Source organism: Oncorhynchus mykiss, chromosome 21, assembly GCF_013265735.2.
Source record: "Oncorhynchus mykiss isolate Arlee chromosome 21, USDA_OmykA_1.1, whole genome shotgun sequence".
Taxonomy (NCBI): domain Eukaryota; kingdom Metazoa; phylum Chordata; class Actinopteri; order Salmoniformes; family Salmonidae; genus Oncorhynchus; species Oncorhynchus mykiss.
In genome coordinates this window covers 8,619,831-8,646,769 of record NC_048585.1, presented here as the reverse complement: position 1 = coordinate 8,646,769, position 26,939 = coordinate 8,619,831, and the positions used below count along the sequence as shown (strand labels likewise).

At 54.5% G+C, this 26,939-nt stretch overlaps 1 protein-coding gene across 2 annotated transcripts in view; it reads right to left on the bottom strand.

The window, feature by feature from the left end:
- Window positions 1–26,939, bottom strand: part of LOC110512606 (low-density lipoprotein receptor-related protein 6) — a 100,009-nt gene that overhangs the window by 22,629 nt on the left and 50,441 nt on the right. For both annotated transcript variants that reach the window (XM_036956765.1, XM_036956766.1), the window contains 11 exons: window positions 21,969–22,185; window positions 19,241–19,530; window positions 18,328–18,554; window positions 15,106–15,290; window positions 13,941–14,267; window positions 7,410–7,612; window positions 6,254–6,465; window positions 5,068–5,258; window positions 4,664–4,873; window positions 1,138–1,263; window positions 641–877 (listed from right to left, as the gene is read on the bottom strand). In XM_036956765.1, the coding sequence (XP_036812660.1) occupies window positions 641–877; window positions 1,138–1,263; window positions 4,664–4,873; window positions 5,068–5,258; window positions 6,254–6,465; window positions 7,410–7,612; window positions 13,941–14,267; window positions 15,106–15,290; window positions 18,328–18,554; window positions 19,241–19,530; window positions 21,969–22,185 (2,425 nt within the window). The remainder of the gene's footprint in view (window positions 1–640; window positions 878–1,137; window positions 1,264–4,663; window positions 4,874–5,067; window positions 5,259–6,253; window positions 6,466–7,409; window positions 7,613–13,940; window positions 14,268–15,105; window positions 15,291–18,327; window positions 18,555–19,240; window positions 19,531–21,968; window positions 22,186–26,939) is intronic.

Here is a 26,939-nt window from a genome sequence, read left to right as displayed (position 1 = left end):
ATCTACATTAGACTGGAGAGGGTTAAACCAGGTTCAGCAGTAATCTACATTAGACTGGAGAGGGTTAAACCACGCTAAATTAAACCAGGTTAAACCAGGTTCAGCAGTAATCTACATTAGACTGGAGAGGGTTAAACCACGGTAAATTAAACCAGGTTTAAACCAGGTGAAACCAGGTTCAGCAGTAATCTACATTAGACTGGAGAGGGTTAAACCAGGTTCAGCAGTAATCTACATTAGACTGGAGAGGGTTAAACCAGGTTCAGCAGTAATCTACATTAGACTGGAGAGGGTTAAACCAGGTTCAGCAGTAATCTACATTAGACTGGAGAGGGTTAAACCACGTTAACAATAAATTAAACCAGGTTAAACCAGGTTCAGCAGTAATCTACATTAGACTGGAGAGGAGAGGTTTTAACCCGGTTCAATAACACACACACGTGTGTGAGATGTGTCTCTCCCTCTGTGTGTGTGTGAGATGTGTCTCTCCTTCTCTGTGTGTGTGTGAGATGTGTCTCCCCCTCTCTGTGTGTGTGTGAGATGTGTCTCCCCCTCTCTGTGTGTGTGTGAGATGTGTCTCTCCCTCTCTGTGTGTGTGTGAGATGTGTCTCTCCTTCTCTGTGTGTGTTCCTGTCCTTACCTTCACATTTGTTCTCGTCTGAGCGATCCTGACAGTTGACCTCTCCGTTGCAGCGGAGGCTGAGGTCAACACACTGTCTGGAGTCACACTGAAACTCTGAATCTGAACAGACAGGACAGTCTCCCTCGTCGCTGCTGTCATCACACTCTGGGTAGCCGTCACACCGCCACGCGTGGGGAATACAGTCCACCTCCCCGGACACACAGGAGAACTGTTCTGGAGAACAGGTGGGGGGTTCTGGGGGAGGAGAGACGGGTTACAACTGTTCTGGGGGAGGAGAGACGGGTTACAACTGTTCTGGGGGAGGAGAGACAGGTTACAACTGTTCTGGGGGAGGAGAGACAGGTTACAACTGTTCTGGGGGAAGAGAGACAGGTAACACACAATGCTCTACGTGTTACGGTAGGGATATCATTTCATGTCAGTCTATCTTCATAGTTCACTATCAAGTGTAAAGCTGTGACCAGCAGCGCAGGGTCAGAGGTCAGGGGTTCTACCTCCACAGGAGAGTTCATTCTGCAGAAGGACCAGATGAACAGGACAGGAGCAGCGTGTGGTTCCGTCTCCCTTGACGATACAGATGTGAGAACAGCCTCCGTTGTCCCAGGTACAAGGGTGCTTACCTGAAGGAGAGGAGTGAGGTCAGAGTTCAGGAACAACATGGAGAAAGTTGATCTCTGAGACCAGAGGTGTCAACAGTCCTATACTAGTACTGGGCCCGTTTCCACAAACCATCTTAAGTCTAAGTTCACCGTTAAATCTCAACTGAATTATTGTTGCACTTCACAACGCTTGTGGTCTAACGCCTGCCTCGGTCAGACCACTCGCAGGTCTAATCTAACGCCTGCCTCGGTCAGACCACTCGCAGGTCTAATCTAACGCCTGCCTCGGTCAGACCACTCGCAGGTCTAATCTAACGCCTGCCTCGGTCAGACCACTCGCAGGTCTAATCTAACGCCTGCCTCGGTCAGACCACTCGCAGGTCTAATCTAACGCCTGCCTCGGTCAGACCACTCGCAGGTCTAATCTAACGCCTGCCTCGGTCAGACCACTCGCAGGTCTAATCTAACGCCTGCCTCGGTCAGACCACTCGCAGGTCTAATCTAACGCCTGCCTCGGTCAGACCACACGCAGGTCTGGTCTAACGCCTGCCTCGGTCAGACCACTCGCAGGTCTGGTCTAACGCCTGCCTCGGTCAGACCACTCGCAGGTCTAATCTAACGCCTGCCTCGGTCAGACCACTCGCAGGTCTAATCTAACGCCTGCCTCGGTCAGACCACTCGCAGGTCTAACGCCTGCCTCGGTCAGACCACTCGCAGGTCTAACGCCTGCCTCGGTCAGACCACTCGCAGGTCTAACGCCTGCCTCGGTCAGACCACTCGCAGGTCTAACGCCTGCCTCAGTCAGACCACTCGCAGGTCTAACACCTGCCTCAGTCAGACCACTCGCAGGTCTAACACCTGCCTCAGTCAGACCACTCGCAGGTCTAACACCTGCCTCAGTCAGACCACTCGCAGAACAGCTAAGAGCATTGTTAGATGCTTTCCCTCTCCTGCATCACTTTAAACACAGCAGATCTCTGCTGAACATAGAACCACACGGTTTATCCGTCTCTCTGTGACCGCCGATAACTTCAGAACAAACAAAGTTGACAAGGTTTCTGCCATGAATTCAAACAAGCGAAGTATAAAAAGATGCTTCAAATTCAAACCGAGAGGACTGTATAAAATAAAACAGTAGGCTATAGGCCGATTTAAATCATATTCAAATGAATATTTAAATCATATTTAAATGAATATTTAAATCATATTCAAATGAATATTTAAATCATATTTAAATGAATGTCATGTTCAATTCAGTTCTATTTTTCTACTTGTCGGCTGCTGTCTGTGATTGGTCAATATATTTCATGATGTGTAGCCTAACGTGATGAATGATGTGCCAAATCAGTGATTTAATGCATTATTAGAGGGTAAGAATTAGAATAATCCGCCTCAATGTGTGAAGCCATAGATGGTAATATCTCTGATCCATCATCAGTATTGTAGCCATAGATGGTAATATCTCTGATCCATCATCAGTATTGTAGCCATAGATGGTAATATCTCTGATCCATCATCAGTATTGTAGCCATAGATGGTAATATCTCTGATCCATCATCAGTATTGTAGCCATAGATGGTAATATCTCTGATCCATCATCAGTATTGTAGCCATAGATGGTAATATCTCTGATCCATCATCAGTATTGTAGCCATAGATGGTAATATCTCTGATCCATCATCAATATTGTAGCCATAGATGATAATATCTCTGATCCATCAGTATTGTAGCCATAGATGGTAATATATCTGATCCATCATCAGTATTTTAGCCATAGATGGCAATATCTCTGATCCATCAATATTGTAGCCATAGATGGTAATATATCTGATCCATCATCAGTATTGTAGCCATAGATGGCAATATCTCTGATCCATCAGTATTGTAGCCATAGATGGTAATATATCTGATCCATCATCAGTATTGTAGCCATAGATGATAATATCTCTGATCCATCAGTATTGTAGCCATAGATGGTAATATCTCTGATCCAATCAGTATTGTAGCCATAGATGGTAATATCTCGGATCCATCAGTATTGTAGCCATAGATGGTCTTATCTCTGATCCATCATCAGTATTTTAGCCATAGATGGTAATATCTCTGATCCATGATCAGTATTGTAGCCATAGATGATAATATATCTGATCCATCATCAGTATTGTAGCCATAGATGGTCATATCTCTGATCCATCAGTATTGAAGCCATATATGGTAATATCTCTGATCCATCAGTATTGTAGCCATAGATGGTAATATCTCTAGGAGCTGATCCATCAGTATTGAAGCCATAGATGGTCATATCTCTGATCCATCAGTATTGTAGCCATAGATGGTCATATCTCTGATCCATCAGTATTGTAGCCATAGATGGTCATATCTCTGATCCATCAGTATTGAAGCCATATATGGTAATATCTCTGATCCATCAGTATTGTAGCCATAGATGGTAATATCTCTAGGAGCTGATCCATCAGTATTGAAGCCATAGATGGTAATATCTCTAGGAGCTGATCCATCATCAGTATTGTGGAATAATGACAATGTAGAATGCTGATCTGAGAGCGACACTCCCTTTCGTTTGACCCCAACAGTATTGACATTTCCTCCAACGACAGCACTTTCTGCGTGGCGTTTTGGGAAACGCATGTTACATCGTCGGGCGTTGTAAAGAAAGATTTCATTTGGTCATTTTGCAAACGCTCTGATCCAAAACGACGTACAGTAATGAGTGCATATATTTTCATACTTTTTAAATGGTACTGACTCCCCTGGTGGGAACGGAGCTCCCAACCTATGGCTTCGCCAGCGCCATGCTGTACCAACAGACACGTGATGCATCGTTAAAACACTCCTTAGTTTCATGGCCACGGGGAAACCAGGACTTCTATGTGCAGGTCTTAATGGACCACAGAATGACAGTGGAACAATACCCTTCTATATCACCTCATTTATATTTGGACAATTCAAACAAGGTTATTATTCTAGGTCAAGGTACTGTACTCATGTATAGCTGCTGAGTAGAGGGGTCAGGGGTCAGAATACTATCTGTACTCATGTCTAGCTGCTGAGTAGAGGGGTCAGGGGTTAGAGGTCAGAATACGATCTGTACTCTCATGTCTAGCTGCTGAGTAGAGGGGTCAGAGGTCAGAATACTATCTGTACTCATGTCTAGCTGCTGAGTAGAGAGGTCAGGGGTTAGAATACTTACTGTACTCATGTCTAGCTGCTAAGTAGAGGGGTCAGGATACTATCTGTACTCTCATGTCTAGTTGCTGAGTAGAGGGGTCAGGGGTTAGAGGTCAGAATACTATCTGTACTCTCATGTCTAGCTGCTAAGTAGAGGGGTCAGAATACTATCTGTACTCTCATGTCTAGCTGCTGAGTAGAGGGGTCAGGGGTCAGAGGTCAGAATACTTACTGTACTCGCTCATGTCGAGGTCGTAGACAGCGTGAATGTCGCTGAGAGAGGCAATGCGAGCCTGGATCTTGGTCCTTCCCTCCCTGGTCGTCTTGTCGATGCGTTCGATCATCTGCTGCTGACGGTCGATCCAGTACAGGTGGTTACCAAACACCGTCAGACCAACCGGCTGGAGGATGTTGGAGTCCTCAATCACAATCCGATTGGCTCCTGGAGGAGGGGGGAGAGGCAAAACAAGGAAGAAGGTAAAAAGGGTCAGGAAGTGAAGGAACGGAGCAGTGATTGGCTATGACCTCGGCCAGGCAGATCAGTGATTGGCTATGACCTCGGCCAGGCAGATCAGTGATTGGCTATGACCTCGGCCAGGCAGATCAGTGATTGGCTGACATGAGGTTGGTAGGCACCTGATAGGTCACTGCTCTCGATGCGTCGGAGGTCTGAGTCGACCCAGAACAGCTTGCCGACCTCATTGTCTATGGCCAGGGCAACGGGCTTCCCCAGGCCACTGAAGAACAACACCTCTCTCTCTGTCCCGTCGAGCGCTGCTCGTTCTATCTTAGGACTGCGCTCCTGCAGGTTGGTAAAGTACATGTACCTGGAGAGAGAGGGAGACTATATTAACAGACCTGACGGCTGTGGACATCTGGAGAGGTACATAACAGTATTTGTCTTATGGTGCACCTCCCCCACATTTCCCCAGGAACAGTCCTACCCCACATTTCCCCAGGAACAGTCCTACCCCACATTTCCCCAGGAACAGTCCTACCCCAACATTTCCCCAGGAACAGTCCTACCCCACATTTCCCCAGGAACGGTCCTAACCCACATTTCCCCAGGAACAGTCCTACCCCAACATTTCCCCAGGAACAGTCCTACCCCACATTTCCCCAGGAACAGTCCTACCCCACATTTTCCCAGGAACAGTCCTACCCCACATTTCCCCAGGAACAGTCCTACCCCACATTTCCCCAGGAACGGTCCTAACCCACATTTCCCCAGGAAAGGTCCTACCCCACATTTTCCCAGGAACAGTCCTACCCCACATTTTCCCAGGAACAGTCCTACCCCACAATTTCCCAGGAACAGTCCTACCTCACAATTTCCCAGGAACGGTCCTACCCAAGATTTTCCCAGGAAGGGTCCTACCCCACATTTTCCCAGGAACGGTCCTACCCCACAATTTTCCAGGAACAGTCCTACCCCACAATTTTCCAGGAACAGTCCTACCCCACATTTTCCCAGGAACGGTCCTACCCCACATTTTCCAGGATGTCGTTATCAACACGAGGTGAAGGGTACAGTAAATGTAAAATGGCCATCAAATCAACAGTGTGATGTTCGGATTCAGTCTCGTGAACCGTTGTGTCCTCGTCTTTGGTCTAATCATTTGTGCCATATTCTCCAAACGGTTCCGTTTCATTTCTACCAAACGGTTATTATACTTTTCACATTTATTTTGGGTGAATCATTTAGCCCCGTAGTACAGGCCAAGTAAAACACGACGAGGGCCCCCTCTGGGACAGGAGTCTGTCTGTGACCCCACAAAACAGAGGAAGAGAGACATCACAGAGCGTTTCTTCAACTACTAACCCTCGCTCTGGGTTGACCACGATGGCTCTGGGTCTGTCGTGTTCTCCTCTCAGCACCACTCCCACCCGGCTGCCGTCTGTCCTCGTCACGTTAATGACATTAGTGACCTCGCTGGTCCAGTAGATGAAGCGGCTGTAGATGTCGATGCTCAGGTCAAACGGCTGGAGGCCCAGGTTAGGACCACCCACTTGGCTCCACACCACCGTCATACTCTGATAGGATAGGAGGAACAGGCCGTTAGTCAAATCATACTCTGATAGGAGGAACAGGCCATCAGTCAAATCATACTCTGATAGGATAGGAGGAACAGACCGTCAGTCAAATCATACTCTGATAGGATAGGAGGAACAGGCAGTCAGTCAAATCATACTCTGATAGGAGGAACAGGCCGTCAGTCAAATCATACTCTGATAGGATAGGAGGAACAGGCCGTCAGTCAAATCATACTCTGATTGGATAGGAGGAACAGGCCGTCAGTCAAATCATACTCTGATAGGAGGAACAGGCCATCAGTCAAATCATACTCTGATAGGATAGGAGGAACAGACCGTCAGTCAAATCATACTCTGATAGGAGGAACAGGCCGTCAGTCAAATCATACTCTGATAGGAGGAACAGGCCGTCAGTCAAATCATACTCTGATAGGAGGAACAGGCCGTCAGTCAAATCATACTCTGATAGGATAGGAGGAACAGGCCGTCAGTCAAATCATACTCTGATTGGATAGGAGGAACAGGCCGTCAGTCAAATCATACTCTGATAGGATAGGAGGAAAAGGCCGTCAGTCAAATCATACTATGATAGGATAGGAGGAACAGGCAGTCAGTCAAATCATACTCTGATAGGAGGAACAGGCCGTCAGTCAAATCATACTATGATAGGATAGGAGGAACAGGCCGTCAGTCAAATCATACTATGATAGGATAGGAGGAACAGGCCGTCAGTCAAATCATACTCTGATAGGATAGGAGGAACAGGCCGTCAGTCAAATCATACTCTGATAGGATAGGAGGAACAGGCAGTCAGTAAAATCATGCTCTGATTGGATAGGAGGAACAGGCAGTCAGTCAAATGGTGTTGACCTGGTAAACCCGTAACACAGTGATCTACGCCCCGATGTGGTTTATGGAGGCAGGGTCTGGATCAGTGGACCTACCATGTTCCCGTTCTCCTGCGCTCTGCGGATTGCGTTCTGTTTGGAGTCGATCCAGTACAGCTGTTTATCCAGGGGGTCGTAGTCTATAGCCCTGACATTCCTCAGACTGTGGATGGGAAGGATGATGTCAGGAGACTGATGCTCATCCATCACCATCCGGTTAATGGCTGACTTCTGACTGAACAAGAGGAACGACGTAGGGGCTGGAGGAGGAGAGGGGGAAGAGACCATTACAACAATTACTTTGGATGAGAAATGAATGGAGAGAGAGAGAGACAGAGAGAGGAGAGATATGAAGAGGGAAAGAGACCGAGACAGACAGAGAGAGAATCAAGCATGTGATGTCTGAATAATGATCACAGTGGGTGGCTCAGTGGGTTCTCTCTCCCCTGGTCAGCATAGCTGTGGGGGCATCTCTCCCCTGGTCAGCATAGCTGTGGGGGCATCTACAGTATATGACCAGCTGTATGTCAACACCCCTTCAAATTAGTGGATTCGGCTGTTTCAGCCACAGCTTTGCTGACAGGTGTATAAAATTGAGCATACAGCCATACAATCTCAATAGACAAACATTGTCAGTAGAATGACCCCTACTGAAGAGCTCAGTGACTTTCATATAGGATGTCATATTTCCAACAAGTCAGTTTGTCAAATGTCTGCTCTGCTAGAGCTGCCCCTGGTCAACTGTCAACTGCTGTTATTGTGAAGTGGAAAACGTCTAGGAGCAACAACGGTTCAGCCGGGAAGTGGTAGACCACACAAGCTCACAGAAACCGCTGAGTGCAGCAAGTAAAAACACTCCGTTCTCGGTTGCAACGCTCACCACCGAGTTCCAAACTGCCCCGGTTGCAACACTCACCACCGAGTTCCAAACTGCCTCGGTTGCAACGCTCACCACCGAGTTCCAAACTGCCTCGGTTGCAACGCTCACCACCGAGTTCCAAACTGCCCCTGTTACAACGCTCACCACCGAGTTCCAAACTGCCTCGGTTGCAACGCTCACCACCGAGTTCCAAACTGCCTCGGTTGTAACGCTCACCACCGAGTTCCAAACTGCCTCGGTTGTAACACTCACCACCGAGTTCCAAACTGCCTCGGTTGCAACGCTCACCACCGAGTTCCAAACTGCCCCTGTTGTAACGCTCACCACCGAGTTCCAAACTACCCCTGTTGTAATGCTCACCACCGAGTTCCAAACTGCCTCGGTTGTAACGCTCACCACCGAGTTCCAAACTGCCTCGGTTGCAACGCTCACCACCGAGTTCCAAACTGCCTCGGTTGCAACCCTCACCACCGAGTTCCAAACTGCCTCGGTTGCAACCCTCCCTACCGAGTTCCAAACTGCCCCTGTTGTAACGCTCACCACCGAGTTCCAAACTGCCTCGGTTGTAACGCTCACCACCGAGTTCCAAACTGCCCCTGTTGTAACGCTCACCACCGAGTTCCAAACTGCCTCGGTTGTAACGCTCACCACCGAGTTCCAAACTGCCTCGGTTGCAACGCTCACCACCGAGTTCCAAACTGCCTCGGTTGTAACGCTCACCACCGAGTTCCAAACTGCCTCGGTTGTAACGCTCACCACCGAGTTCCAAACTGCCTCGGTTGCAACGCTCACCACCGAGTTCCAAACTGCCTCGGTTGCAACGCTCACCACCGAGTTCCAAACTGCCTCGGTTGCAACGCTCACCACCGAGTTCCAAACTGCCTCGGTTGCAACCCTCACCACCGAGTTCCAAACTGCCTCGGTTGCAACCCTCCCTACCGAGTTCCAAACTGCCCCTGTTGTAACGCTCACCACCGAGTTCCAAACTGCCTCGGTTGTAACGCTCACCACCGAGTTCCAAACTGCCCCTGTTGTAACGCTCACCACCGAGTTCCAAACTGCCTCGGTTGTAACGCTCACCACCGAGTTCCAAACTGCCTCGGTTGCAACGCTCACCACCGAGTTCCAAACTGCCTCGGTTGTAACGCTCACCACCGAGTTCCAAACTGCCTCGGTTGTAACGCTCACCACCGAGTTCCAAACTGCCTCGGTTGCAACGCTCACCACCGAGTTCCAAACTGCCTCGGTTGCAACGCTCACCACCGAGTTCCAAACTGCCCCTGTTGCAACCCTCCCTACCGAGTTCCAAACTGCCTCGGTTGCAACCCTCCCTACCGAGTTCCAAACTGCCTCGGTTGCAACCCTCACCACCGAGTTCCAAACTGCCCCTGTTGCAACGCTCACCACCGAGTTCCAAACTGCCCCTGTTGCAACGCTCACCACCGAGTTCCAAACTGCCCCTGTTGCAACGCTCACCACCGAGTTCCAAACTGCCTCGGTTGCAACGCTCACCACCGAGTTCCAAACTGCCCCAGTTGCAACACTCACCACCGAGTTCCAAACTGCCTCGGTTGCAACGCTCACCACCGAGTTCCAAACTGCCTCGGTTGCAACGCTCACCACCGAGTTCCAAACTGCCCCGGTTGCAACGCTCACCACCGAGTTCCAAACTGCCTCGGTTGCAACGCTCACCACCGAGTTCCGAACTGCCCCGGTTGCAACGCTCACCACCGAGTTCCAAACTGCCCCTGTTGCAACACTCACCACCGAGTTCCAAACTGCCTCGGTTGCAACGCTCACCACCGAGTTCCAAACTGCCCCGGTTGCAACGCTCACCACCGAGTTCCAAACTGCCTCGGTTGCAACCCTCACCACCGAGTTCCAAACTGCCTCGGTTGCAACCCTCCCTACCGAGTTCCAAACTGCCTCGGTTGCAACGCTCACCACCGAGTTCCAAACTGCCTCGGTTGCAACCCTCACCACCGAGTTCCAAACTGCCCCTGTTGCAACGCTCACCACCGAGTTCCAAACTGCCTCGGTTGCAACGCTCACCACCGAGTTCCAAACTGCCTCGGTTGCAACGCTCACCACCGAGTTCCAAACTGCCTCGGTTGCAACCCTCACCACCGAGTTCCAAACTGCCCCTGTTGCAACGCTCACCACCGAGTTCCAAACTGCCTCGGTTGCAACGCTCACCACCGAGTTCCAAACTGCCCCGGTTGCAACGCTCACCACCGAGTTCCAAACTGCCTCGGTTGCAACGCTCACCACCGAGTTCCAAACTGCCTCGGTTGCAACGCTCACCACCGAGTTCCAAACTGCCCCTGTTACAACGCTCACCACCGAGTTCCAAACTGCCTCGGTTGCAACGCTCACCACCGAGTTCCAAACTGCCTCGGTTGTAACGCTCACCACCGAGTTCCAAACTGCCTCGGTTGTAACACTCACCACCGAGTTCCAAACTGCCTCGGTTGCAACGCTCACCACCGAGTTCCAAACTGCCCCTGTTGTAACGCTCACCACCGAGTTCCAAACTACCCCTGTTGTAATGCTCACCACCGAGTTCCAAACTGCCTCGGTTGTAACGCTCACCACCGAGTTCCAAACTGCCTCGGTTGCAACGCTCACCACCGAGTTCCAAACTGCCTCGGTTGCAACCCTCACCACCGAGTTCCAAACTGCCTCGGTTGCAACCCTCCCTACCGAGTTCCAAACTGCCCCTGTTGTAACGCTCACCACCGAGTTCCAAACTGCCTCGGTTGTAACGCTCACCACCGAGTTCCAAACTGCCCCTGTTGTAACGCTCACCACCGAGTTCCAAACTGCCTCGGTTGTAACGCTCACCACCGAGTTCCAAACTGCCTCGGTTGCAACGCTCACCACCGAGTTCCAAACTGCCTCGGTTGTAACGCTCACCACCGAGTTCCAAACTGCCTCGGTTGTAACGCTCACCACCGAGTTCCAAACTGCCTCGGTTGCAACGCTCACCACCGAGTTCCAAACTGCCTCGGTTGCAACGCTCACCACCGAGTTCCAAACTGCCTCGGTTGCAACGCTCACCACCGAGTTCCAAACTGCCTCGGTTGCAACCCTCACCACCGAGTTCCAAACTGCCTCGGTTGCAACCCTCCCTACCGAGTTCCAAACTGCCCCTGTTGTAACGCTCACCACCGAGTTCCAAACTGCCTCGGTTGTAACGCTCACCACCGAGTTCCAAACTGCCCCTGTTGTAACGCTCACCACCGAGTTCCAAACTGCCTCGGTTGTAACGCTCACCACCGAGTTCCAAACTGCCTCGGTTGCAACGCTCACCACCGAGTTCCAAACTGCCTCGGTTGTAACGCTCACCACCGAGTTCCAAACTGCCTCGGTTGTAACGCTCACCACCGAGTTCCAAACTGCCTCGGTTGCAACGCTCACCACCGAGTTCCAAACTGCCTCGGTTGCAACGCTCACCACCGAGTTCCAAACTGCCCCTGTTGCAACCCTCCCTACCGAGTTCCAAACTGCCTCGGTTGCAACCCTCCCTACCGAGTTCCAAACTGCCTCGGTTGCAACCCTCACCACCGAGTTCCAAACTGCCCCTGTTGCAACGCTCACCACCGAGTTCCAAACTGCCCCTGTTGCAACGCTCACCACCGAGTTCCAAACTGCCCCTGTTGCAACGCTCACCACCGAGTTCCAAACTGCCTCGGTTGCAACGCTCACCACCGAGTTCCAAACTGCCCCAGTTGCAACACTCACCACCGAGTTCCAAACTGCCTCGGTTGCAACGCTCACCACCGAGTTCCAAACTGCCTCGGTTGCAACGCTCACCACCGAGTTCCAAACTGCCCCGGTTGCAACGCTCACCACCGAGTTCCAAACTGCCTCGGTTGCAACGCTCACCACCGAGTTCCGAACTGCCCCGGTTGCAACGCTCACCACCGAGTTCCAAACTGCCCCTGTTGCAACACTCACCACCGAGTTCCAAACTGCCTCGGTTGCAACGCTCACCACCGAGTTCCAAACTGCCCCGGTTGCAACGCTCACCACCGAGTTCCAAACTGCCTCGGTTGCAACCCTCACCACCGAGTTCCAAACTGCCTCGGTTGCAACCCTCCCTACCGAGTTCCAAACTGCCTCGGTTGCAACGCTCACCACCGAGTTCCAAACTGCCTCGGTTGCAACCCTCACCACCGAGTTCCAAACTGCCCCTGTTGCAACGCTCACCACCGAGTTCCAAACTGCCTCGGTTGCAACACTCACCACCGAGTTCCAAACTGCCCCTGTTGCAACGCTCACCACCGAGTTCCAAACTGCCCCTGTTGCAACGCTCACCACCGAGTTCCAAACTGCCTCGGTTGTAACGCTCACCACCGAGTTCCAAACTGCCTCGGTTGTAACGCTCACCACCGAGTTCCAAACTGCCTCGGTTGTAACGCTCACCACCGAGTTCCAAACTGCCTCGGTTGCAACGCTCACCACCGAGTTCCAAACTGCCTCGGTTGTAACGCTCACCACCGAGTTCCAAACTGCCTCGGTTGTAACGCTCACCACCGAGTTCCAAACTGCCTCGGTTGCAACGCTCACCACCGAGTTCCAAACTGCCTCGGTTGCAACGCTCACCACCGAGTTCCAAACTGCCTCGGTTGCAACCCTCACCACCGAGTTCCAAACTGCCCCTGTTGCAACGCTCACCACCGAGTTCCAAACTGCCTCGGTTGCAACGCTCACCACCGAGTTCCAAACTGCCCCGGTTGCAACGCTCACCACCGAGTTCCAAACTGCCTCGGTTGCAACGCTCACCACCGAGTTCCAAACTGCCTCGGTTGCAACGCTCACCACCGAGTTCCAAACTGCCCCTGTTGTAACGCTCACCACCGAGTTCCAAACTGCCCCGGTTGCAACGCTCACCACCGAGTTCCAAACTGCCCCTGTTGCAACGCTCACCACCGAGTTCCAAACTGCCTCGGTTGTAACGCTCACCACCGAGTTCCAAACTGCCTCGGTTGCAACGCTCACCACCGAGTTCCAAACTGCCTCGGTTGCAACGCTCACCACCGAGTTCCAAACTGCCTCGGTTGTAACGCTCACCACCGAGTTCCAAACTGCCCCGGTTGCAACGCTCACCACCGAGTTCCAAACTGCCTCGGTTGCAACGCTCACCACCGAGTTCCAAACTGCCTCGGTTGTAACGCTCACCACCGAGTTCCAAACTGCCTCGGTTGTAACGCTCACCACCGAGTTCCAAACTGCCTCGGTTGCAACGCTCACCACCGAGTTCCAAACTGCCTCGGTTGCAACCCTCCCTACCAAGTTCCAAACTGCCTCGGTTGCAACCCTCCCTACCGAGTTCCAAACTGCCTCTCAGCACAAAAACTGTTCATCGGGAGCTTCATGAAATGGGTTTCCATGGCCGAGCAGCCCCACACAAGCCTTCAGATCAACATGGACAATGCCAAGCGTCGGCTGAAGTGGTGTAAAGCTCTGGGCAGTGGAAACACTTTGTCTGGAGTGATGAATCACGCTTCACCATCTGACAGTCTGACGGACTAATCTGGGTTAGGAGGATGCCAGGGGAACACTACCTGCCCCAATTCATAGTGCCAACTGTAAAGTTTGGTGGAGGAGGAATAATGGCCTGTGGCTGTTTTTCTTGGCTATGCTGTGGGAGCTACAGCCCAGTTACAGACCTAGTACCGTGTGTGTGTGTGTGCGTCTCTCACCACTGCAGGTCTTGTTGTCATTGTTGAGGGAGAAGTGGGCGGGGCATCCGCAGACGAAGCTGCTGATTGGTACAGCCAGACAGAGGTGTGAGCATTGCCCATTGGTGGAGGCGCAGGCGTTCCAGCCCCCCTGGCGTGACGAGTGGAAGACCAAGATGTCCATCACGTAGTCCAGGTGACCCTGGATGACCGTACGGTTCTGGCCCGATGTCTTATTGGCCCGTTCGATGCTGCGCTGAGACCAGTCCGTCCAATAGATGTAGTCCTGGTACTGGGTCAGACCGAAGGGGTGGGGGAGGTCGTCGGCTATAACCTCACGCTCCAGACCTGGGGGAGCAGAGGAGGAAGAGTTAGACCTAGAGGAGACAGGAGGAGGAGAGGAGAGGGAACAGTTAGACCTGGAGGAGACAGGAGGAGAGGAGGGAACAGTTAGACCTGGGGGAGACAGGAGGAGGAGGAGAGAGAGGGAACAGTTAGACCTGGGGGAGACAGGAGGAGGAGGAGAGAGAGGGAACAGTTAGACCTGGGGGAGACAGGAGGAGGATAGGGAACAGTTAGACCTGGAGGAGACAGGAGGAGGAGAGGAGAGAGAGGGAACAGTTAGACCTGGGGGAGACAGGAGGAGGAGAGGAGAGGGAACAGTTAGACCTGGGGGAGACAGGAGGAGGAGAGGAGAGGGAACAGTTAGACCTGGAGGAGACAGGAGGAGAGGAGAGAGAGGAGGGAACAGTTAGACCTGGGGGAGACAGGAGGAGGAGAGAGAGGGAACAGTTAGACCTGGGGGAGACAGGAGGAGGATAGGGAACAGTTAGACCTGGAGGAGACAGGAGGAGGAGAGGAGAGAGAGGGAACAGTTAGACCTGGGGGAGACAGGAGGAGGAGAGGAGAGGGAACAGTTAGACCTGGGGGAGACAGGAGGAGGAGAGGAGAGGGAACAGTTAGACCTGGGGGAGACAGGAGGAGGAGAGGAGAGAGAGGGAACAGTTAGACCTGGGGGAGACAGGAGGAGGAGAGGAGAGAGAGGGAAGAGTTAGACCTGGAGGAGACAGGAGGAGAGGAGAGAGAGGGAATAGTTTGATCTGGAGGAGACAGGAGGAGGAGAGGAGAGAGAGGGAACAGTTAGACCTCTGTCTGTCTGTCTGTCTGTCTGTCTGTGATAACTCACCCAGCATGTTGGAGGACTCTATGAGTGTCGTGTCCAGGTCAGTCCAGTACAGTCGCCTCTCGGCATAGTCGATGGTCAGCCCGTTGGCTCGGCCCACATTGGGCACCAGAGTGATCCGACCCGTCCCGTCCATCGCTGAGCGGTCAATCTTGGGCTTCCCACCCCACTCTGTCCAGTACATAAACCTAGAAAAATACATTACTGTTAGATACATTAGAACAGAGAGCTAAAACCCAGATTAGACTGAATCTCATACAGAACGCCGTTATCCAGTCAGAGGGCAAAAACCCAGATTAGACTGAATCTCAGACAGAACACCGTTATCCAGTCAGAGAGCTAAAACCCAGATTAGACTGAATCTCAGACAGAACACCGTTATCCAGTCAGATGGCTAAAACCCAGATTAGACTGAATCTCAGACAGAACACCGTTATCCAGTCAGAGGGCTAAAACCCAGATTAGACTGATTCTCAGACAGAACACCGTTATCCAGTCAGAGAGCTAAAACCCAGATTAGACTGAATCTCAGACAGAACACCGTTATCCAGTCAGATGGCTAAAACCCAGATTAGACTGAATCTCAGACAGAACACCGTTATCCAGTCAGAGAGCTAAAACCCAGATTAGACTGAATCTCAGACAGAACACCATTATCCAGTCAGAGAGCTAAAACCCAGATTAGACTGAATCTCAGACAGAACACCGTTATCCAGTCAGATGGCTAAAACCCAGATTAGACTGATTCTCAGACAGAACACCGTTATCCAGTCAGATGGCTAAAACCCAGATTAGACTGAATCTCAGACAGAACACCGTTATCCAGTCAGAGGGCTAAAACCCAGATTAGACTGAATCTCATACAGAACACCGTTATCCAGTCAGATGGCTAAAACCCAGATTAGACTGAATCTCATACAGAACACCGTTATCCAGTCAGAGAGCTAAAACCCAGATTAGACTGAATCTCAGACAGAACACCATTATCCAGTCAGAGAGCTAAAACCCAGATTAGACTGAATCTCAGACAGAACACCGTTATCCAGTCAGAGGGCTAAAACCCAGATTAGACTGAATCTCAGACAGAACACCGTTATCCAGTCAGAGGGCTAAAACCCAGATTAGACTGATTCTCAGACAGAACACCGTTATCCAGTCAGAGAGCTAAAACCCAGATTAGACTGAATCTCAGACAGAACACCGTTATCCAGTCAGAGGGCTAAAACCCAGATTAGACTGAATCTCAGACAGCCCTCTGACTGGATAACGGTGTTCTGTCTGAGATTGTCTAATCTGGGTTTTAGCTCTCTGACTGGATAACGGTGTTCTGTCTGAGATTCAGTCTAATCTGGGTTTTAGCCCTCTGACTGGATAACGGTGTTCTAAAACCCAGATTAGACTGAATCTCAGACAGAACACCGTTATCCAGTCAGAGAGCTAAAACCCAGATTAGACAATCTCAGACAGAACACCGTTATCCAGCTCTACTGCCCCGGTTGGAAGCCTCAATCGAGTGGGCATCCTATGCCAACTTGGTCCCCCTTGGCATAGGATTCTTCCCGTGAATCTTTAGCGCGTTACCTAGCAACTATATAGGTCGCATTTTCTTCACTCTAAAACGTGGTCAGATTAAGTAAACATTCATCAAGAAATCTGTTTTTAACGTTTTGCAGAGGAGGTCTTAGTCCTTTCATTATGTACACAGAAACGTGTCCATCACTAGCTAGCTGTTAGCCTGACCAAGTCATTACACTAGCTAGCTGTTAGCCTGACCCAGTCATTACATTAGCTAGCTGTTAGCCTGACCCAGTCATTACATTAGCTAGCTGTTAGCCTAACCCAGTCATTACATTAGCTAGCTGTTAGCCTGAACCAGTCATTACATTAGCTAGCTGTTAGCCTGACCCAGTCATTACATTAGCTAGCTGTTAGCCTGACCCAGTCATTACACTAGCTAGCTGTTAGCCTGACCCAGTCATTACATTAGCTAGCTGTTAGCCTGACCCAGTCATTACATTAGCTAGCTGTTAGCCTGAACCAGTCATTACATTAGCTAGCTGTTAGCCTGAACCAGTCATTACAATAGCTTGCTAGCTAGCTGTTAGCCTGAACTAGTCATTACATTAACTAGCTGTTAGCCTGACCCAGTCATTACATTAGCTAGCTGTTAGCCTGACCCAGTCATTACATTAGCTAGCTGTTAGCCTGAACCAGTCATTACATTAGCTAGCTGTTAGCCTGACCCAGTCATTACATTAGCTAGCTGTTAGCCTGACCCAGTCATTACATTAGCTAGCTGTTAGCCTGACCCAGTCATTACATTAGCTAGCTGTTAGCCTGACCCAGTCATTACATTAGCTAGCTGTTAGCCTGAACCAGTCATTACATTAGCTAGCTGTTAGCCTGACCCAGTCATTACATTAGCTAGCTGTTAGCCTGAACCAGTCATTACAATAGCTTGCTAGCTAGCTGTTAGCCTGAACTAGTCATTACATTAACTAGCTGTTAGCCTGAACCAGTCATTACATTAGCTTGCTAGCTAGCTGTCAGCCCCCAGCAGGGCGAGTCAGCGCCTACCCCTCAGCAGGGCGAGTCAGCGCCTACCCCTCAGCAGGGCGAGTCAGCGCCTACCCCTCAGCAGGGCGAGTCAGCGCCTACCCCTCAGCAGGGCGAGTCAGCGCCTACCCCTCAGCAGGGCGAGTCAGCGCCTACCCCTCAGCAGGGCGAGTCAGCGCCTACCCCTCAGCAGGGCGAGTCAGCGCCTACCCCTCAGCAGGGCGAGTCACTACCTACCCCTCAGCAGGGCGAGTCACTACCTACCCCTCAGCAGGGCGAGTCAGTACCTACCCCTCAGCAGGGCGAGTCAGTACCTACCCCTCAGCAGGGCGAGTCACTACCTACCCCTCAGCAGGGCGAGTCAGTACCTACCCCTCAGCAGGGCGAGTCAGTACCTACCCCTCAGCAGGGCGAGTCAGTACCTACCCCTCAGCAGGGCGAGTCAGTACCTACCCCTCAGCAGGGCGAGTCAGTACCTACCCCTCAGCAGGGCGAGTCAGTACCTACCCCTCAGCAGGGCGAGTCAGTACCTACCCCTCAGCAGGGCGAGTCAGTACCTACCCCTCAGCAGGGCGAGTCACTACCTACCCCTCAGCAGGGTGAGTCAGTACCTACCCCTCAGCAGGGTGAGTCAGTACCTACCCCTCAGCAGGGTGAGTCAGTACCTACCCCTCAGCAGGGTCCAGTGCCAGGGCTCGAGGGCTGTCCAGATCCTTCCAGACTAGGACCTGTCTGTGCTGTCCATCCAGCTTGGCCACCTCGATACGATTGGTCCCCGTGTCGGCCCAGTACAGATTCTTCCCCAACCAGTCCACCGCCATGCCTTCTGGGTAGTCCAGGCCAAACTCCACCACATGTTCTAGAGCGCTGCCGTTCATAAACGCACGACTGATTGTCTGGAGAGGGAGAGGAGAGAGAGGGAGAGCGAGGGAGAGCGAGGGAGAGGGAGAGCGAGGGAGAGGGAGAGCGAGGGAGAGGGAGAGCGAGGGAGAGGGAGAGCGAGGGAGAGGGAGAGCGAGGGAGAGGGAGAGCGAGGGAGAGGGAGAGCGAGGGAGAGGGAGAGCGAGGGAGAGCGAGGGAGAGCGAGGGAGAGCGAGGGAGAGCGAGGGAGAGCGAGGGAGAGCGAGGGAGAGCGAGGGGGAGCGAGGGAGAGGGGGAGCGAGGGAGAGGAGAGAGCAGAGAGGGAGAGTAGAGGGAGAGAGAGAGAGGAGAGAGGGAGAGGAGAGGGAGAGAGGGAGAGGAGAGAGGGAGAGGAGAGAGGGAGAGGAGAGAGGGAGAGGAGAGAGGGAGAGAGGGAGAGAGGGAGAGGAGAGAGGGAGAGAGGGAGAGGGAGAGAGGGAGAGGGAGAGGGGAGAGAGAGAGAGAGAGGAGAGGGAGAGAGGGAGAGGAGAGAGGGAGAGGAGAGAGGGAGAGGGGGAGAGGGAGAGGGGAGAGGGGAGAGGGGGAGAGGGGAGAGGGAGAGGGGAGAGGAGAGAGGGGGAGAGGAGAGAGGGGTTACTATTGGGCTGAAGGTAATCTGGGCTTTATCAGCCTGCTTCGTCAAACTGATGGCTCCGAGCCAGAGAGACACCTCCCTCCTTACCTTCAATGTGATATCTGTCCAGTAGATACGGTTGTCGGTGATGTCGAAGTCCAGTGCAGACGCCTCTTTAACCCCGGTCAGCGGGATGGCCACGTTGTTGTTGTTGGTTTCCAAGGAGATGCGTCTGATGTCTGTGTGTCGGGAGAAGAGGAGGAAGGCTTCTGGTACGATGCAGGTGGACAGGTCAGCTATCAGCTCTAGACCAATGGGACAGGCACACTGGACGCCCACCGGCTTATACAGGCATAGGTGGCTACACCCACCATTAGCCTCCGCACACAGGTTGGTACCTGGGAGAGGAGGTAGTAGGAAGAGAGAGAGGAGAAGAGGGGGAGGCAGTAGGAGGAGAAGAGGGGGAGAGAGTAGGAGGAGAGTAGGAGGAGAGGGGGAGAGAGGAGGAGGAGAGGGGGAGAGAGGAGAAGAGGGGGAGGCAGTAGAAGGAGAGGGGAGGATAAAAAGTTTATTCTCTGTCTGTGTTAATCACCATCTCAGGGGCAGAAGAGATGAGCAGGAGAATCCGACAGTCTGAATGTACCGTCTGAAGCATTAGCTGAGGTGAACTGATGAAATATTCCTGTTTAGTTAAGTCTACCACCGACAGTCTGCCGCCGACCAAAACTAACTGCAAAATGCATCCATCAAGTTTGTAGAGTCACAAGCTGGATGGAATCAGTCTGCTATGAATATGGGACCAGAAACCTGACGTTTAACTACTAATAAACACTATGGACGAATCTGTCTTAATACCTATGACGTCTTCACATGTGTGTGGACATAGTGTCTTCATTTCCAAACAATAAAAAGGTATGAAACAGAATGCTGGAGAACAGAGACTAAAACTGTGGCTTCCCTGTCCAGATACACAGAGTGGAGAACAGAGCCTGAAACTGTGGCTTCCCTGTCCAAATACACAGAGTGGAGAACAGAGACTGAAACTGTGGCTTCCCTGTCCAAATACACAGAGTGGAGAACAGAGACTGAAACTGTGGCTTCCCTGTCCAAATACACAGAGTGGAGAACAGAGCCTGAAACTGTGGCTTCCCTGTCCAAATACACAGAGTGGAGAACAGAGACTGAAACTGTGGCTTCCCTGTCCAAATACACAGAGTGGAGAACAGAGACTGAAACTGTGGCTTCCCTGTCCAAATACACAGAGTGGAGAACAGAGACTGAAACTGTGGCTTCCCTGTCCAAATACACAGAGTGGAGAACAGAGCCTGAAACTGTGGCTTCCCTGTCCAAATACACAGAGTGGAGAACAGAGACTGAAACTGTGGCTTCCCTGTCCAAATACACAGAGTGGAGAACAGAGACTGAAACTGTGGCTTCCCTGTCCAAATACACAGAGTGGAGAACAGAGACTGAAACTGTGGCTTCCCTGTCCAAATACACAGAGTGGAGTTTAGGTAGCACTGAGCACCGTGATGTCAGGGGGTCAGGCTGTGTTACCTACCGAAGGTCTGGTGTACATATGTAGCTTTGAGCCCCGTGGGGTCAATCAATCAATCAATCAAATTTATTTTATATAGCCCTTCGTACATCAGGGGTCAGGTTCAGGCTGTGTAACCTACCGAAGGTCTGGTGTACATATGTAGCTTTGAGCCCTGTGAGGTCAGGGGTCAGGTTCAGGCTGTGTAACCTACCGAAGGTCTGGTGTACATATGTAGCTTTGAGCCCCGTGGGGTCAGGGGTCAGGGTTCAGGCTGTGTAACCTACCGAAGGTCTGGTGTACATATGTAGCTTTGAGCCCCGTGAGGTCAGGGGTCAGGTTCAGGCTGTGTAACCTACCGAAGGTCTGGTGTACATATGTAGCTTTGAGCCCCGTGAGGTCAGGGGTCAGGTTCAGGCTGTGCTACCAACCGAAGGTCTGGTGTACATATGTAGCTTTGAGCCCCGTGAGGTCAGGGGTCAGGTTCAGGCTGTGCTACCTACCGAAGGTCTGGTGTACATATGTAGCTTTGAGCCCGGTGATGTCAGGGGTCAGGGTTCAGGCTGTGTTACCTACCGAAGGTCTGGTGTACATATGTAGCTTTGAGCCCCGTGAGGTCAGGGGTCAGGTTCAGGCTGTGCTACCTACCGAAGGTCTGGTGTACATATGTAGCTTTGAGCCCCGTGAGGTCAGGGGTCAGGGTTCAGGCTGTGTAACCTACCGAAGGTCTGGTGTACATATGTAGCTTTGAGCCCGGTGATGTCAGGGGTCAGGGTTCAGGCTGTGTTACCTACCGAAGGTCTGGTGTACATATGTAGCTTTGAGCCCCGTGAGGTCAGGGGTCAGGTTCAGGCTGTGCTACCTACCGAAGGTCTGGTGTACATATGTAGCTTTGAGCCCCGTGAGGTCAGGGGTCAGGGTTCAGGCTGTGTAACCTACCGAAGGTCTGGTGTACATATATAGCTTTGAGCCCCGTGAGGTCAGGGGTCAGGTTCAGGCTGTGTAACCTACCGAAGGTCTGGTGTACATATGTAGCTTTGAGTCCCGTGAGGTCAGGGGTCAGGTTCAGGCTGTGCTACCTACCGAAGGTCTGGTGTACATATGTAGCTTTGAGTCCCGTGAGGTCAGGGGTCAGGTTCAGGCTGTGTAACCTACCGAAGGTCTGGTGTACATATGTAGCTTTGAGCCCTGTGAGGTCAGGGGTCAGGTTCAGGCTGTGTAACCTACCGAAGGTCTGGTGTACATATGTAGCTTTGAGCCCCGTGAGGTCAGGGGTCAGGTTCAGGCTGTGCTACCTACCGAAGGTCTGGTGTACATATGTAGCTTTGAGCCCCATCAGGTCTGGTAGCTGGTCTATGATGAACTCTCTCTCCGTGGTGTGTTTGTGAACCCTCTCAATGCTGCGTCTCTGCCAGTCTGTCCAGTACACATAGTCCCCCAGCAGAGTGAAGCCAAAGATGTGAGGTAGCTTATCTTCTACCAGGATCCTCCTGCCTGAACCGTCCATACACATCACCTGGGGGAGAGGAGACAGAGAATCAGAGGATAAACCAGTGAACAGCTTGAAGACCAAACCAATAAGTTCAGGTAGGAGCTCAGAGACCCGCCCGGGCCTCCCTCCTACAGAAGAGACTCCCCGGGCCTACCTCCTACAGAAGAGACCCCCCCGGGCTTCCCTCCTACTGAAGAGACCCCCCCGGGTCTCCCTTCAACTGAAGAGACCCCCCCCAGGCTTCCCTCCTACTGAAGAGACTGCCCCCCGGGCTTCCCTCCTACAGAAGAGACTCCCCCCCGGGCTTCCCTCCTACTGAAGAGACCCCCCCGGGTCTCCCTTCAACTGAAGAGACCCCCCCCAGGCTTCCCTCCTACTGAAGAGACTGCCCCCCGGGCTTCCCTCCTACTGAAGAGACTCCCCCCCGCGCTTCCCTCCTACTGAAGAGACTCCCCCCCGGGCTTCCCTCCTACAGAAGAGACTCCCCCCCGGGCTTCCCTCCTACAGAAGAGACTCGCCCCCCGGGCTTCCCTCCTACAGAAGAGACTCCCCCCCGGGCTTCCCTCCTACTGAAGAGACTCCCCCCCGTGCTTCCCTCCTAAAGAAGAGACTCCCCCCCGGGCTTCCCTCCTACAGAAGAGACTCCCCCCCGGGCTTCCCTCCTACAGAAGAGACCCCCCCCCCCGGGCTTCCCTCCTACAGAAGAGACCGCCCCGGGCTTCCCTTCTACTGAAGAGACCCCCCCCCCCCCCCCCGGGCTTCCCTCCTACTGAAGAGACCCCCCCGGGTCTCCCTTCTACTGAAGAGACCCCCCCCGGGTCTCCCTTCTACTGAAGAGACCCCCCCCCCCCCGGGCTTCCCTCCTACTGAAGTGACCCCCCGGGACTCCCTCCTACTGAAGTGACCCCCGGGCCTCCCTCCTACTGAAGTGACCCCCCGGGCCTCCCTCCTACTGAAGTGACCCCCGGGGCCTCCCTCCTACTGAAGTGACTCCCGGCCTCCCTCCTACTGAAGTGACCCCCCGGGGCCTCCCTCCTAATGAAGTGACCCCCCGGGGCCTCCCTCCTAATGAAGTGACCCCCGGGGCCTCCCTCCTAATGAAGTGACCCCCCCGGGGCCTCCCTCCTACTGAAGAGACTCCCCCCCGGGTTTCCCTCCTACTGAAGAGACTCCCCCCCGGGCTTCCCTCCTACTGAAGAGACTCCCCCCCGGGCTTCCCTCCTACTGAAGAGACTCCCCCCCGGGCTTCCCTCCTACTGAAGAGACTCCCCCCCGGGCTTCCCTCCTACTGAAGAGACTCCCCCCCGGGCTTCCCTCCTACAGAAGAGACTCCCCCCCGGGCTTCCCTCCTACAGAAGAGACTCCCCCCCGGGCTTCCCTCCTACAGAAGAGACTCCCCCCCCGGGCTTCCCTCCTACAGAAGAGACTCCCCCCCGGGCTTCCCTCCTACAGAAGAGACTCCCCCCCGGGCTTCCCTCCTACAGAAGAGACCCCCCCCCGGGCTTCCCTCCTACAGAAGAGACCCCCCCGGGCTTCCCTCCTACAGAAGAGACCCCCCGCGGGCTTCCCTCCTACAGAAGAGACCCCCCCCCGGGCTTCCCTTCTACTGAAGAGACTACCCCCCAGGCTTCCCTCCTACTGAAGAGACCACCCCCCAGGCTTCCCTCCTACTGAAGAGACCCCCCTGGCCTCCCTCCTACTGAAGAGACCCCACCCAGGCTTCCCTCCTACTGAAGAGACCCCCCCCGGGTCTCCCTCCTACAGAAGAGACTCCCCCCCGGGCTTCCCTCCTACAGAAGAGACTCCCCCCCGGGCTTCCCTCCTACAGAAGAGACTCCCCCCCGGGCTTCCCTCCTACAGAAGAGACTCCCCCCCGGGCTTCCCTCCTACAGAAGAGACCCCCCCTGGGCTTCCCTCCTACAGAAGAGACCCCGCCGGGCTTCCCTCCTACAGAAGAGACCCCCCCCGGGCTTCCCTCCTACAGAAGAGACCCCCCCCGGGCTTCCCTTCTACTGAAGAGACCACCCCCCAGGCTTCCCTCCTACTGAAGAGACCACCCCCCAGGCTTCCCTCCTACTGAAGAGACCCCCCTGGCCTCCCTCCTACTGAAGAGACCCCACCCGGGCTTCCCTCCTACTGAAGAGACCCCCCCCGGGTCTCCCTCCTACAGAAGAGACTCCCCCCCGGGCTTCCCTCCTACAGAAGAGACTCCCCCCCGGGCTTCCCTCCTACAGAAGAGACTCCCCCCCGGGCTTCCCTCCTACAGAAGAGACTCCCCCCCGGGCTTCCCTCCTACAGAAGAGACCCCCCCAGGGCTTCCCTCCTACAGAAGAGACCCCCCCGGGCTTCCCTCCTACAGAAGAGACCCCCCCCGGGCTTCCCTCCTACAGAAGAGACCCCCCCCCGGGCTTCCCTCCTACTGAAGAGACTCCCCCCGGGCCTCCCTCCTACTGAAGAGACCCCCCCCGGGGTTCCCTCCTACTGAAGAGACTCCCCCCCGGGCTTCCCTCCTACAGAAGAGACTCCCCCCCGGGCTTCCCTCCTACAGAAGAGACTCCCCCCCGGGCTTCCCTCCTACAGAAAAGACTCCCCCCCGGGCTTCCCTCCTACAGAAAAGACTCCCCCCCGGGCTTCCCTCCTACAGAAGAGACCCCCCCCCCCGGGCTTCCCTCCTACAGAAGAGACCCCCCCGGGCTTCCCTCCTACAGAAGAGACCCCCCCCGGGCTTCCCTCCTACAGAAGAGACCCCCCCGGGCTTCCCTTCTACTGAAGAGACCACCCACCGGGCTTCCCTCCTACTGAAGAGACCCCCCCCGGGCCTCCCTCCTACTTAAGAGACCCCCCCCGGGCTTCCCTCCTACTGAAGTGACCCCCGGGGCCTCCCTCCTCCTGAAGAGACCCCCGGGGCCTCCCTCCTACTGAAGAGACACACCCCCCCCCCCCGGGCCTCCCTCCTACTGAAGAGACCCCCTCCCCCCGGGGCTCCCTCCTACTGAAGAGACCCCCTCCCCCCGGGGCTCCCTCCTACTGAAGAGACCCCCTCCCCCCGGGGCTCCCTCCTACTGAAGAGACCCCCCCCTCGGGGCTCCCTCCTACTGAAGAGACCCCCTCCCCCCGGGGCTCCCTCCTACTGAAGAGACCCCCTCCCCCCGGGGCTCCCTCCTACTGAAGAGCCCCCCCCCCCCCCCCTGGGCCTCCCTCCTACTGAAGAGCCCCCCCCCCCCCCCGGGCCTCCCTCCTACTGAAGAGCCCCCCCCCCCCCCCCCCGGGCCTCCCTCCTACAGAAGAGACCCCCCCGGGCTTCCCTCCTACAGAAGAAACCCCCCCCCCGGGCTTCCCTCCTACAGAAGAAACCCCCCCCGGGCTTCCCTCCTACAGAAGAGACCCCCCCCGGGCTTCCCTCCTACTGAAGAGACCCCCCCCGGGCTTCCCTCCTACAGAAGAGACCCCCCCCCCTCGGGGCTCCCTCCTACTGAAGAGACCCCCCCCCTCGGGGCTCCCTCCTACTGAAGAGACCCCCCCCCCCCCCTCCCCCTCGGGGCTCCCTCCTACTGAAGAGACCCCCCCCCTCGGGGCTCCCTCCTACTGAAGAGACACCCCCCCCCCCCCCGGGCCTCCCTCCTACTGAAGAGACCCCCCCCCCCCACCCCGGGCCTCCCTCCTACTGAAGAGAACCCCCACCCCCCTGGCCTCCCTCCTACAGAAGAGACTCCCTCCCCCCGGGGCTCCCTTCTACTGAAGAGACCCCCTCCCCCCGGGGCTCCCTTCTACTGAGGAGACCCCCTCCCCCCGGGGCTCCCTCCTACTGAAGAGACCCCTCCCCCCGGGGCTCCCTCCTACTGAAGAGACCCCCCCCTCGGGGCTCCCTCCTACTGAAGAGACCCCCTCCCCCCGGGGCTCCCTCCTACTGAAAAGCCCCCCCCCCCCCGGGCCTCCCTCCTACTGAAGAGCCCCCCCCCCCCCGGGCCTCCCTCCTACTGAAGAGCCCCCCCCCCCCCCCCCCCCCCCCGGGCCTCCCTCCTACTGAAGAGCCCCCCCCCGGGCCTCCCTCCTACTGAAGAGACCCCCCCCGGGCCTCCCTCCTACAGAAGAGACCCCCCCCGGGCTTCCCTCCTACAGAAGAGACCCCCCCCGGGCTTCCCTCCTACAGAAGAGACCCCCCCGGGCTTCCCTCCTACAGAAGAAACCCCCCCCGGGCTTCTCTCCTACAGAAGAAACCCCCCCCGGGCTTCCCTCCTACAGAAGAGACCCCCCCCGGGCTTCCCTCCTACTGAAGAGACCCCCCCCGGGCTTCCCTCCTACTGAAGAGACCACCCCCGGGCCTCCCTCCTACTGAAGAGACCACCCCCGGGCCTCCCTCCTACTGAAGAGACCCCCCCGGGCTTCCCTCCTACAGAAGAAACACCCCCCGGGCTTCCCTCCTACAGAAGAGACCCCCCCGGGCTTCCCTCCTACTGAAGAGACCCCCCCCGGGCTTCCCTCCTACTGAAGAGACCACCCCCGGGCCTCCCTCCTACTGAAGAGACCCCCCCCGGGCTTCCCTCCTACTGAAGATACCCCCCCCGGGCTTCCCTCCTACTGAAGAGACTCCCCCCCGGGCTTCCCTCCTACAGAAGAGACTCCCCCCCGGGCTTCCCTCCTACAGAAGAGACTCCCCCCCGGGCTTCCCTCCTACAGAAGAGACTCCCCCCCGGGCTTCCCTCCTACAGAAGAGACTCCCCCCCGGGCTTCCCTCCTACAGAAGAGACTCCCCCCCGGGCTTCCCTCCTACAGAAGAG